Genomic DNA, 12,500 nt, shown 5'->3' with positions numbered 1-12,500 from the left:
AGATACACAAATATGAAAACCATTAGAAAAACACTAGAAGGAGAAAAAACATTTTTAAGTATCATTTGAATTAAAAGTTATGTTAATTATGAAGATGGGTATTATGTGTTATTTTTGTAATTATCTTTTTTGAAGTTGAAGTTTTAATGGACAGTTAGAGCCACAAGAACCAAACCAATTCAATGTCTCACTTTATATGATTATCTGAAGAGCAAGTTTATTGTCCCGATTTTCTTTTATTACTCAGACATTCACAAGTATTTCTGAGAAAGTCCATTACTATATCTTTAATTTGTTAGAAAATTTCAGTTTGAGTGGAAGCATTTTTTTTTATATTAAAGACATACAGTTTAAGTTTATTTCTCATATTAAGATTTATGATTACTAAAATAAGTGAATATAGCTCAAGTGCAATTGAACTAATTGTAATTTTTTCTGTTGTTTAGCATGTTTATTGATATTTTTTCAGATATTTCTGTTTTACACACCAAACTTTAAAGAATTGAAAGCTAGAATAATTTATAACTTATACTAGTACCAATTTCCATAAAAGCTGATTTGAAATTTCAAGAATATACAAGTCTTATAAACTATAAATGGTAATCAAATATAGATAGAAAGAAAAATGTACAACAGGAAATCCTTTTCTTATTTATTTTTCCTCGTGACAGGTAGCTTTGTGAATGTTGCCAGCTGGTGCTCTGAGTACAAGAAGAACCCTAACAACATGTCTACTCAAGCCTTCAGTGCAATGGTTTACTGAAGCTTTAAACACTCCTGCCACTGTTTGTTGCAGAGAACATATTCCTTCTTTTTTTAGACAGAGCAAGACTAGATTTCTGGATTATAAAGAAAACACACACCACATTTGATTCACTCAGCCCTTTTCTTCATGTAAGGAGAAATTTCTTCAGCATGTCCGTAAGGTTAACTGTGCTAACTCAGATAGGGTGTGGATAGCTACTAGGAGCTGTGGGGTCAGGTTTATTCATGGTGCGGTTATCAGGAGTGCGGAGGACAGCACATCTACAGACAGAGCAAAATGGTTGCGTGTACTCAGTGTTGCAGAGAAAAATGATGCAGCAAAGAACTTGGCTGAAATCATGTCCCGGGGGGGATATAATAGAGTAAGTATAGCTGCAGGATCTAATTCAGACTCCCACTCTTCTCCTTCTTCTTTCTTTCTTTCTTTGTCTTGCCATTTTGTTTCTCTTTTCTCCTCTCTTTGATTTCTCCCTCTTTACTTCCCCATCTCCCTGGATTTGTTCATCTTTCCCACCTTCCTTTTTTTTTCCTCTCTTCTTCCCTCCTTTAACTCTCTACCTCCTTCTTCCCATTCCCTTCCTCCCTTTTCCCCTCTTTTCCTTCATCTATCCATTCTTTGTTGCCCATTTCATGTTGTTCTTTATTTTCTCCCTACCTATATTTGTCCTTTGTTCCTTTTTCTCTGCCTTGTTGCTTGCTAACTTTTCTATCTGGCCACCAGTTATTCCCTATCTCCTTTATGTCAATTAGTCCTTCCTTCCTCCCTGCCTCATTCCCTCTCAGTACCTCTTTCTCATCCCTTCTCCAATATACTGAAGATTATGTAAATATAATAAAAGTAATTAAATTATTTTACTCAGGGAACCCTGTTCCTCCTTTTCCCAACAGCGGGAGGGCTATAGCAAATTTAACAAGATCTATGAATGGGACATGATGCTACGGGGAGGGGCAGTGCCATATGGTCATGACCTCTGTATCAGGCCATCTCCTCAACCAGTCATTCACAGGGCACTACCGCAAGTGGACAAGTTGCAACCCACTGCACCTCTTTGATGCTCCAGTTGTCAAGATCTGTCCACAGGACATGGAGCCCATCAAGGTTTGTTTGTGGGACAGTGGGAACCTAACATGATCAGCATAACCTACAGCTAAAATTAAACAACCAATCCATAATCTCCCAAAGACAATACGGTATAATAAAATGGAAATAATTTCAGCGTACCTTGGAAAAGGAAGCAAGAGCTGCAACACGCCTGATAATCTGGACAGATTGTGATCGTGAAGGGGAGAACATTGGGTTTGAAGTCATTGAAGTATGCAAAGCTGTGAAGCCTTCTCTCCACATTTGAGGTAAGCCAGCTTTTGGTGAAATCTTTTTCTGAACCAATTGGAAAGGAAAAGAAAGGGAAAAGACAGTAGCCTTGAGTATGTTGATGTGAAACAAGTTTTTATTATTTGTTTCTTCATGCAAAACCATAAGAGCTAGGCAATTTATATTGTAGATGAATGTAGATGAACTTGGACTCCAAGATGGTGAGGTGAATGGAAACATGTGAGGTGACTTGAATTAGGGGTCAAAAATTATTTATTTTAATCATAATCAAAAGTAATGAATAGCCTTGTATTTGCAATGTTACCTTAATATCTTAAGTGAAATTGGATCAAGAATAAACTATTGGGCTGCTTTGCTTTGAAGAAAGGGGGGGGAACTGAAACTATTTTTATTCTGAATTCAAAAATAGTAATATAGGTATTTTGCTTCTTGAATCATACGAAAACTGATTCTCTGAGAGTTCACTTAGAAGAGTTTTTTTTCCACATTTATTAACTTCAGTAGAATAAAAACTCCAAAAATGTGATTGTCAATGCTCCAAATTTTACTAAAGTGTTACATTTTACTGCAAGGGTATTGCATGCATTAAACATTTACCTACTAAATTTTTTAATGGATACCATGAGGTACCTCAAGAGTGTACAGAAAAAGAACATTGAAACATTGTAATGTTCACTCTCCTTTCACCCTTGGAAAATTGTCTCTTTAACCTCTCATTTACACAGGGGTTAATAAATGAGGATGGTGCTTGGCATTCTGGTTTTATGGGAAGGGGATACTTTTTGTGGATCATTCCCTAATGTTTGAAAAATATTTCAGGGCTAAGTTCTCAGAGATCACGTTTCAGTCAGTCCAGCGGGCATTGCAGTCCCTCATACCGCCTGACAGGAAGCAGAGTGATGCCGTAGATGTACGCAGTGAGCTTGATTTGCGCATTGGTGAGTTTGTTTACATGCACACATACACAAACTCATACACATGCACACATTGGATGCAAGCTATGAACTGGTATACTATTGTCATGATTCATTTTGCAGTTTAATCTCAACTGTAAAGAGCATAAATAAATGGACTCTGAATGAAGTTAGCTTACAGAAGGTATCTTGAGGATTAGAATCTTAAAGATTTGGAAGATCATCTTTAGCTTGTAGGTTCGATTTGTGAAATAAAGATATTACTTGGGGCTTTGTTTAATAATTTTTTATTTAAAGTGTTAAAACTCTTGTATTGAGTTAGATGGCTAATGACTGAAAAATAAAATTAGATTTCTATCTTTACAGAGGATGGCTAATTAAATTGATTAAATATATGTAATTCTTAAGGGGGGATACTACTGCTACTACCTCTCCTTCCTGCATTCATCCCTCAGGAGCAGCCTTTACACGATTCCAAACACTCCGCCTGCAGAAGGTTTTCCCACAGGCTTTAGCTGATACGCTCATAAGTTACGGATCTGCCCGTTCCCAACACTTGGTTTTGGGTAGAGCGTTACAAGGCCTTCAGGCATTCATACCGAGCAGTTTTGGAAGATTTAAAGGTATGTTGAATGAGGTGTTCTTTAGTACATCTATGTTTATTTTCACTCACTTAATGGTGTATTTTGTTATCTGAGTAGGATTTACTGCTTTGCTAATGATGATGCTAATAGTAATGACAGTAATAATGATAATAATAATAATGATGATAGTGGTGATAACAATAATGATAATAATGATAATAATAATAATGATAGTGGTGATGACAATAATGATAAAAATAATGACAACAATGATAATAGTGATGATGATAATGCTAATAATAATATTAATAATGCCTATGATGATAATGATAGTGATGATAATTATGATAATAAAAGATAATTATAATAATAATAAAATTAAAAATTATGATAATGACAATAAATAACTATGGTGACTATGATGACTACAGTGACTTTAATGACTCTAATAATAATGATAATAAGAATAGTGATGCCCTCCCTAATCCTGTGCACATTGATATCATGGTGGGGCATGGGAGACAGGAGCTGAGGCCCACTGTTAGGGATCCTCTCTTTCTTGGGCTTCAGCTCTTGGCTCACCATTTTTGCGTGGTCATTTTTTCTGCCCATTTCCTTTTCCTTCTCTTCTCCAACCTCTTCTGTTCACTTCCTAAAGTGTAAAAGGATGAAAGACTGACTTTGTCTCAGTTCTGAAGGACCTCAGGGAGCCATGGGCACAGTATACCCTTGGGTAGTCATCTAGCCCTTACCCCTCATGGGGACCCTGAGGGGTAGACTGTTTCTCTTTCCCTCACATTTCAGGCTCCCCATGGCTAATATTAGGGGCATTAATGCTTGCCCCTTTATCATCAAGCCTACCTGAAATTAACTTCTCTGATTCCCTGACCCCTGACACTCCTTTGATCATACTTTGACCACTGCTGCTACTCAGTACTTGCTGTCATCTTGATTAATTCTGAATCATCCACCTAGGCCATTACTCTATCTTCAGAATGCACACCTTCCTCTCTTCCAACAACCTCCATTCCATTTCTTCCTTCTACACAGTCTTCTTCATTGTGTGCCCCCCTGCTTCCATATTACTATTCTTCATTCTTATTGTCCTGCTCCCTGCAGAACCTCCTCCTTTGCCTCCTGCCCTTGTCCTTCCACTACTCCCACCTCTACAAACATTTTGAGACTCTTTTTAGACCAGCCAAATGAGATTATTTTTTTGTGATTCCCCCTACAGCCCCTTACTCTGACAATACCCTCCTCCTTAAACAATCTGTCCAGAAACAAGTAGGCAAAATTCCTTCCACAGCCATTCTTATTGTTCACACCTGATCACAGTTATATCTGAGACCTCACTGGCATACCTGTTCCTGTACAGCTTCACTCCTGTGATACTTGAACTGCACCTGTTTCCATCCCTCTGACAGATTGCCCTGTCTATGACAAGTGTTGGTCAGACTCTGAAAACCTGCTTGCTTGTCTCATTGACCATGATGCAGTATCAGTAAGTTCTACACTATTCCTCCCTGAGGCCACCAAAAGTCCTACATCAATATTACAATGATTGCTAATATAAACTTCACAAGGGAGGTCATGTCTACAAATGGTAGTGTCCAGCCCCATCTGACCAAATAAACCTCTCTCCTATCAATGTCAGAAATGTGGGCATTTTAGCAACTCTGTCAAACATTGTTGCTCCACTGACCATTACGCTCTATGTGCTCAATCTAGTCATGACTGTTCAAAGTGCTCTGCATTTATGCCAATTGCAGTGGCTCTCATAATATATTTTATATTTATATAGCTGCCCTACTTACAAGTGTGAGTCTGAGGTAGCAGTTCTCAGATTCAAACTAGGCCTCACTCTATGTGAGGCCAGACAGAAAGCATACTAACAAGAATTTTCTCTCACTCCCTACTCTAATGCTGTCTTTCCCTCAGTTTTCCCTTCTTACCAAGATTTCTCTACACCTCTCCCAGTATCTCTTACCCCATACCATTACCATCATACCTACCCCATCTCCCTCTCAGTCAAATTCTTCTGCCTTTCTAAATCCAGATACTCCAATCTCTACCACTTCCCAGTGATGCCCCTCCCATTTGCTTTTCCTGTTGCACCAGACTGTCTAAATGTTCCACCCCATCTTCTACCATATTTGTTCCTACACCTACTTCTTACTTGTTGCACCAAACGATCTAAATGTTCCACCCTATCTTCTACCGTATTTGTTCCTACACCTACTTCTTCCTGTGCTTGAATGTCTGACTCCTCTTCTCCTCCACATAAAAAAAGTTTTGTTTCTCAGACCTCTCCACCCAACTCCCCTCTAGAAACTCCTGAGGACATTCAAAACTTCCTAAACATTACCAGTCCTCCCCCTCATCCAGTCTCCAGTTTCTCTACTCCCATTCCCTCTTCATTCAAACTGACATCCATCCTTGTTCTTCTGATATTCCCCTACCCCTCTTCCTCCCACTCTCTCCCAACACATCTCATTCTACCCTTTTTCATCTACAACTTCTCTTCTGCTCCCTCCTGGATGCTCATGTGACTCCCTTTTGTTACAACAGTGTCCTTCCCTGGATCCTTCCCCTTCAAGTTCTTCTTCTCCTACTTCTCAGACACCCATTTCTACCCTTATTACCTGTTGATTACTTCATAATGATTCCTCTTTCAGTCCCACACATTCTGTTGTCCTATCACTGATTTACTGCAGCCTCTCCTCTTGCCCACTTGTCCTCTCTTCCCTGACCCCCCAACCTGTTGGACATCTTCACTTTTTCCTTTAACTACTTGTTTTCCTTCCTCAGACACATAGATACTCCATTTGATCTAATGGCCCTGCACCCCTCTTTGGCATTTTACTCATCCCCCATTTGCTCCCCCTCTTCCCCCATTTCATTACCATACCATACTACAGTGCTGTATGACTTTTAATATCTAACACATTTTATTTGGATAATTAATCCTTTTTGCAACAATACTTTTCCATATTACTATATGACATTTGATCTCTAACATTTATTTATTATCCATTAACTATTAACCATTCTCTTCATGTGGCAGTCAGTCATAATGGAGAAGAGGGAGTGATAGACTTCGCTTGGGGACGTGTCAGGCTGTTTGATGAGCTGGCTTGCCAGGTGCTTTTTGAGATGTGTCAGGAGAATCCCCAAGCACGTGTGACAAAAATTACAACCAAGCGCAAGAGCAAGTGGCGACCACTGCCTCTCGACACTGTGGTGAGTTTTTTTAAGCTTTGAAGGTGCTGATGATACATTATAGTCTGCATGGTGAATGCAGAGGAAAGTAGACAGATATGATTTGACTTTATTTGTTTTTAAGATGATGATGTAGAAAGAGTTTATAGAAGAGGGATAAAGATATTCTGGTATATTAAAGAATTAGCTAAATATTATTAAGATACTTTCTGGTTCAAAGCAAATATGGCCTCTATACATACCATCCCAGTGTCAGTGGGATAATAAAATTACATCTCTTAGATTGGCTCAGTACTATACAATTAAAGTAAAAAACAAAACAAAAATGAACGCTGATGGAAATAACATCTTTTGTAACTCAACAGGAGCTTGAGAAGCTGGCATCACGAAAACTTCGCATAAATGCTAAAGAGACCATGAAAGTTGCTGAGAAACTCTATACTCAAGGTTTCATCAGTTACCCCCGCACAGAAACCAACATTTTCCCTAAAGAACTAAATCTTGTGCCTTTGGTTGAGATGCAGTGCCAAGATCAGCAGTGGGGCGGTGAGTGGAATATGTAAATGTAATATTTTGTTTGCTAATAGTGGTTGTTGAGATGCAGTGAGGTTTTAGTTTATTCAATTTCTTTACATGTAAGCAGCTGCATGGGTGCTTAATCACTTTGAAGTCGATTACTCACCCTAGTTTACTCCATTCTTTGAATGGGGAAAAGAGAAACTTTTTGGCAGTAATGTTATAGTTATGGACATTAACTCAATGTCGCCGAGAAAATGCTGGGGTTATTTTAAGATTTTCTGTGAAATGTCTGCACATAGATGGCTCTGCTAGGGCTTAGCCATAAAGGAGTCAATTAGTAGACCTTGTGACCTTACCTGATTTCACCTTTCCCTGAATTAGCAGAAAAAACATTTTCATTACTAATACTATGAATATTGATGGTGTTATTTTTATCACAGACATTATAATTATTATAATGCTATTGACATTGGTAACAGCAATATAAGGTAATGTAAAATATTTTAAAAAATGAAGGAAAAGGGTAAATGGACATGACAGGCAGTACTTATAATTGGCTCATTAGTGATTTAGTATAAGTGTAGCAATCCTTGTGTAAAAACAAATTAATAAGGTAAACTCACAGTGGGCGTGACATATATGTCCATGCCATGCTTGTTGGCTTTGGGTTTATAATGATAATAATGGTATGAGAAATTAAACATAGTAGCATCTGCTGACAGGCTTTGCTGAGGCAAACATTAAACTCTTATTAGACTCTTGTATAAAATATTTTCAATTACCCTCTGTCAACAGGTTTTGCTGGTAGGGTGTTGGAGGAGGGGCCTAACCCACGCCAGGGCAGGAAGTCTGACCAGGCCCATCCCCCCATCCACCCCACCAAGTATGCAGGCAATCTACAGGGCAATGAAAAGAGGCTATACGAGTTTATTGTGCGCCATTTCCTGGCCTGTCTGAGCAAGGATGCCCAGGGCCAGGAGACCACTGTGGAGATTGTCATTGCTGGGGAAGAGGTGGGTGGCTTGGCTTGACCCTGAAAGTTAATATGTAAAGAAAATTAAAGTGAAAGCCACATTTACAGCAAGAAAGGTAACATAGTCTGCAATGTTTAAACTAAACAAGATGTCTGAAGTCATCAAGTGGGAACACAAAAAAAAGGCCGTGATGACATCCTCTTTTCTGTTCCTGCTTAGAAAGAAGTCTAGTCTGACTTGAAGCGCTGGACTTTGTGTCTTCCTGTGCTGGGGCTTTCAGGGCTATACTGGATTGTGGTATCTTGAAATACTCTTGTCTTGTTGAAGAATTAGTGTATGTTGTATATGTCTGTCATGACTATAAGGTAAAGAAATGAGTGCATTGATTTTATTTCTTATCTTACATTTCTGATGGAAAGAACCATGCTTTAAAATTGTTGGACCACTTTATGCTTTTTTCGGTTTATTACTGTTTCCACGAACACTTTTTGGGATGAAAGGATAATCTTTCTTTGTAAAGTATTCAATCCACTTGAGATTTTTTGTATTATTAGCTCCTCTCCTTACCTCTTTTTTATTAATGCTTTTATCAGCTCCTTTCACTGACCTTCTTAGTATTCCAGCACACCTAAAGCAAAATCAGTAAATAATGTAGAATTCCCCCTTGTCAGTTAAAACTTTCCTCCATTCAATTCATTTTGCTATTTATTTATTTATTTATTTTATTAATTTGCTCCTTATTTATTTTATAATTTACTATTTATTTATTTTATAATTTGCTACTTATTTTTTGTTTGTTTATACTTAATTACTTATTTTATTCTCACCTAGTTTACTGCTAGTGGCCTGATCATCTTGGAGAGGAATTACCTGGAGGTGTACCCGTATGACCGGTGGAGTGACAAGGTGATGCCACGCTATGAGCAAGGCCAGGTGTTTGAGCCCACAGTCATTGAGATGGTCGATGGGGAGACATCGCCGCCACAGCTGCTTACAGAGGCTGATCTAATCGCTCTTATGGAGAAACACGGCATTGGTGAGAAACTGAGAATGAAAAGATATGGAAGGGATGGATTACAGAGAGGGAGTGATAGTGAGTGAGAATGAGTGAGTAAGGGAGGGGAGGGGGAGGGGGAGGGGGAGGGGGAGGGGGGGGAGGGGAGGGAAGGGGAAGGGGAAGGAAGGGGAAGGGAAGGGAAGGGAAAGGGAGAGGGGGAAGGGGAGAGGGAGGGGAGAGAGAGGGGAGGAGAGAGAGGAGAGGGAGAGGTGGAGGGGAAGGAGGAGGGGCAGTGGGAGGGGGAGTAGGTGGGGCAGGGGGAGGGGGAGGAGGAGGGGGAAGGATAGGGAGAGAGAGAAGAGAGGGAGAGGAAGGGAGGAAGAGAAAGGAAGGGAAAGGGGAAACGGAGAAAGAGAGGGAGAGGGACAGAGAGAGAGAGAAATGGTAAAGGTGAGAGGAGAGGAAGAAAGAGTGAGAATGAGAATAAGGAACAGGGAAAAGAGAAGAGAAGTAAGAGAAAGAGAAGAAAAGGTGAGACTAAGTCAGAAAGATGGGGAAGGGGAAGTGAGTAAGGTAATATTTATGCACATATGTGAGCATCTTTGGCAACTTGCATTTCCCCCCATAGGCACTGATGCGACACATGCGGAGCATATAGAAACAATCAAGTCACGCATGTATGTGGGGCTGCAGGACCTACGCTTTGTGCCAGGACAGCTTGGGATGGGCCTTGTTGAAGGCTATGACTCTATGGGCTTCCAAATGTCCAAGCCCAACTTGCGGTCTGAGCTGGAGGCTGATCTCAAGAGGTAGGTAATTTTATTGTACTTGCTTTGAAGAAATCTGTTACTTTTATTTATACTTGTTAATTTGTCAAGCATTCTGACTGGTTTGTTTAAAACATTGATGCTAGGCTTTGTATCATGTATTTAGAATTTTTTGAAGTTGAGGTCTCTGCCTTGCTCTGACAGGATCTGTGATGGTGTGAAGGACCCCAATGTTGTCCTGCAGGAGCAAATTCGCAAATATCGGCAGGTGTTTGAAGAGGCCATGAGGCAGGTCAGTTGCTGGGTATTAGTGTGGTCTAGTTATAGTTGTGATGAAAGAAGAATTAATTGGTTACCATTGTTCTTTATATATTTCAGTAGATGAACCTGATTGACAGAAAACACAGATTTATATATATTTGTAAAAGTGAACTGTATGAAGTCAGAAGAACAAAACAAGATATTTTGACACAGCTGTACTATACGTTTGTCCATTAAGGCAACACTCATAGAAACTTCAAAGCTCATGGCCTAAATAACTAAAGTTAGTATTTGTTTGTTTTTCCAGGCAGAGAAGATTGACACAGCACTTGGCCACTTTCTGAATGAGGAGCCACAGAGGAACCTACCTGACACACCGATTCCTGATGTCCCTCAGTTTGAACCGGTTAGTTTGTGTTTAAAAAAAATTATGTGTGAGTTCTAGTTCTCCTTACACAAGATTAGGGGCATAGCCAGTGATTTAGGATGGGGATATGGGCATATGTTTTGAGTAATGAATGGGGTGAGCATAATTTTCAAAGGGAAAAAGTACATTTTCCTTGTAGTAAGTTGTTTGTATTTGTGTTTTATCAGTGGTGTTTAAGTCTTTGGTAAGTTGTCTAACATTGAATGTTAGTTAATTTGTATTGGCTACATCCCTTGTCCACTTCAGTATTTTTTGTCAGTTTTATTTCACATAGATGACTTTGAGTACTTGGTTATCAAGGAGTCAAGTAAGTTGGTGACATTGCCCTTCAATGGATGTAGTTTTATTGCGATAAGACATGATAACAAATTACTAGGCTTGCCTAACTACACCTTTTTACCCCATTCCTTGAATCTTTCAAAAAAAAAAAAAAAGGTTTTATTTATGTTATTTAGTCATTAACCCCTTGGGTCTGGATGCCTCGTAGTGTTAGTGTGGACTAGGCTACCTTGAGTGGCAACTCTCCTGGTGTATGGCTTGTAGGCCCAACCCACTTAAACACTCATGAACATTTTCAAGACTCCTTGCCTCCTCTATGTAGTGCTCACTTCTCTGTTTGCTGTTTTACCATTTTCTGAGGTCTATTTGTCATTTGCAGTATCAAGATGATATTAGACTGTTTTCATTGAGAAGCCTCCAATTTATCTCAAGCTAGTTTACATTGTTGTAACAGTAACAGTAAATATCATTCTGTTATTTGTGGACATAGTGTCCTCCATGGAGATAGCTCTCCTAGGCATGGTTGAAAGCTGGCAAACTTCTCCCTAGTAGACTCTTGCAGGAGCTCCCAAATGAGCCCCTTCCTAAGGATCTACTAGGTCAGCCCTACCCCAAATACTTTGTTCATCATTATTAGACATCCCTGTCACCCGACACTTGGCAGTGATTTCATACAAAGAGGCATTCCCATCACCTGCTCCTCAACCATTCTTTTGCATGACTAGATGTTCCTGTCACCTGCCATATGGGCAATTTTTTCACATCTGTATCACCCAGATTCTATGGGTAAATAATATTATCATTATAATTATTTTATTGAAAATTTACAATGACGATATATATATATATATATACATATATATACATATATATACATATATATACATATATATCATATATAACATGTATATACAATATATACATATATATTACATATATATATAATATATATATATAGATATATATATATATATAGATATATACATATATATACATATATCTATATATATATACATATATATATAATACATATATATATATATATATATATATATATATATATATATATATATATAATAATATATATATATAATACATTATAACAAATTATACATATATATATATATATATATATATATATATATATATATAGATATATATATATAATATATATATAGACATATTATGTATACATATATGTATATATATCTATATCTATATATGTATGTATATTTTATTATATGTATATACAAAATGTATATGCATATATATACATATATACACATATACACACACACACACATATATAATTATATTATATATATATATTATATATATATATATATATAATGTATATATATGTATATACATGTTTATATATGTATATACATATATATACGTATACATACATATATAGATATAAATATATATACATTCATATCATGAAAACTACAATTAAGT

General features: G+C 37.8%; 1 protein-coding gene across 1 annotated transcript in view; it reads left to right on the top strand.

Annotated features, from left to right (window-relative positions):
- Nucleotides 1-647: 647 nt before the first annotated feature.
- Nucleotides 648-12,500, top strand: part of LOC119584406 (DNA topoisomerase 3-alpha-like) — a gene marked incomplete at its 3' end in the record, with an annotated part of 92,866 nt that continues 81,013 nt past the window's right edge. The window contains 15 exon segments of the mRNA XM_037932990.1: nucleotides 648-854; nucleotides 856-910; nucleotides 913-1,127; nucleotides 1,654-1,710; nucleotides 1,712-1,864; nucleotides 1,983-2,110; nucleotides 2,912-3,036; nucleotides 3,468-3,635; nucleotides 6,661-6,836; nucleotides 7,181-7,361; nucleotides 8,130-8,347; nucleotides 9,140-9,344; nucleotides 9,934-10,114; nucleotides 10,277-10,364; nucleotides 10,641-10,739. Of these exon segments, the coding sequence (XP_037788918.1) occupies nucleotides 684-854; nucleotides 856-910; nucleotides 913-1,127; nucleotides 1,654-1,710; nucleotides 1,712-1,864; nucleotides 1,983-2,110; nucleotides 2,912-3,036; nucleotides 3,468-3,635; nucleotides 6,661-6,836; nucleotides 7,181-7,361; nucleotides 8,130-8,347; nucleotides 9,140-9,344; nucleotides 9,934-10,114; nucleotides 10,277-10,364; nucleotides 10,641-10,739 (2,220 nt within the window).

The sequence above is a fragment of the Penaeus monodon genome, chromosome 18 (assembly GCF_015228065.2).
Source record: "Penaeus monodon isolate SGIC_2016 chromosome 18, NSTDA_Pmon_1, whole genome shotgun sequence".
NCBI classification, from domain to species: domain Eukaryota; kingdom Metazoa; phylum Arthropoda; class Malacostraca; order Decapoda; family Penaeidae; genus Penaeus; species Penaeus monodon.
This window is presented reverse-complemented; position numbering and strand designations above follow the sequence as displayed.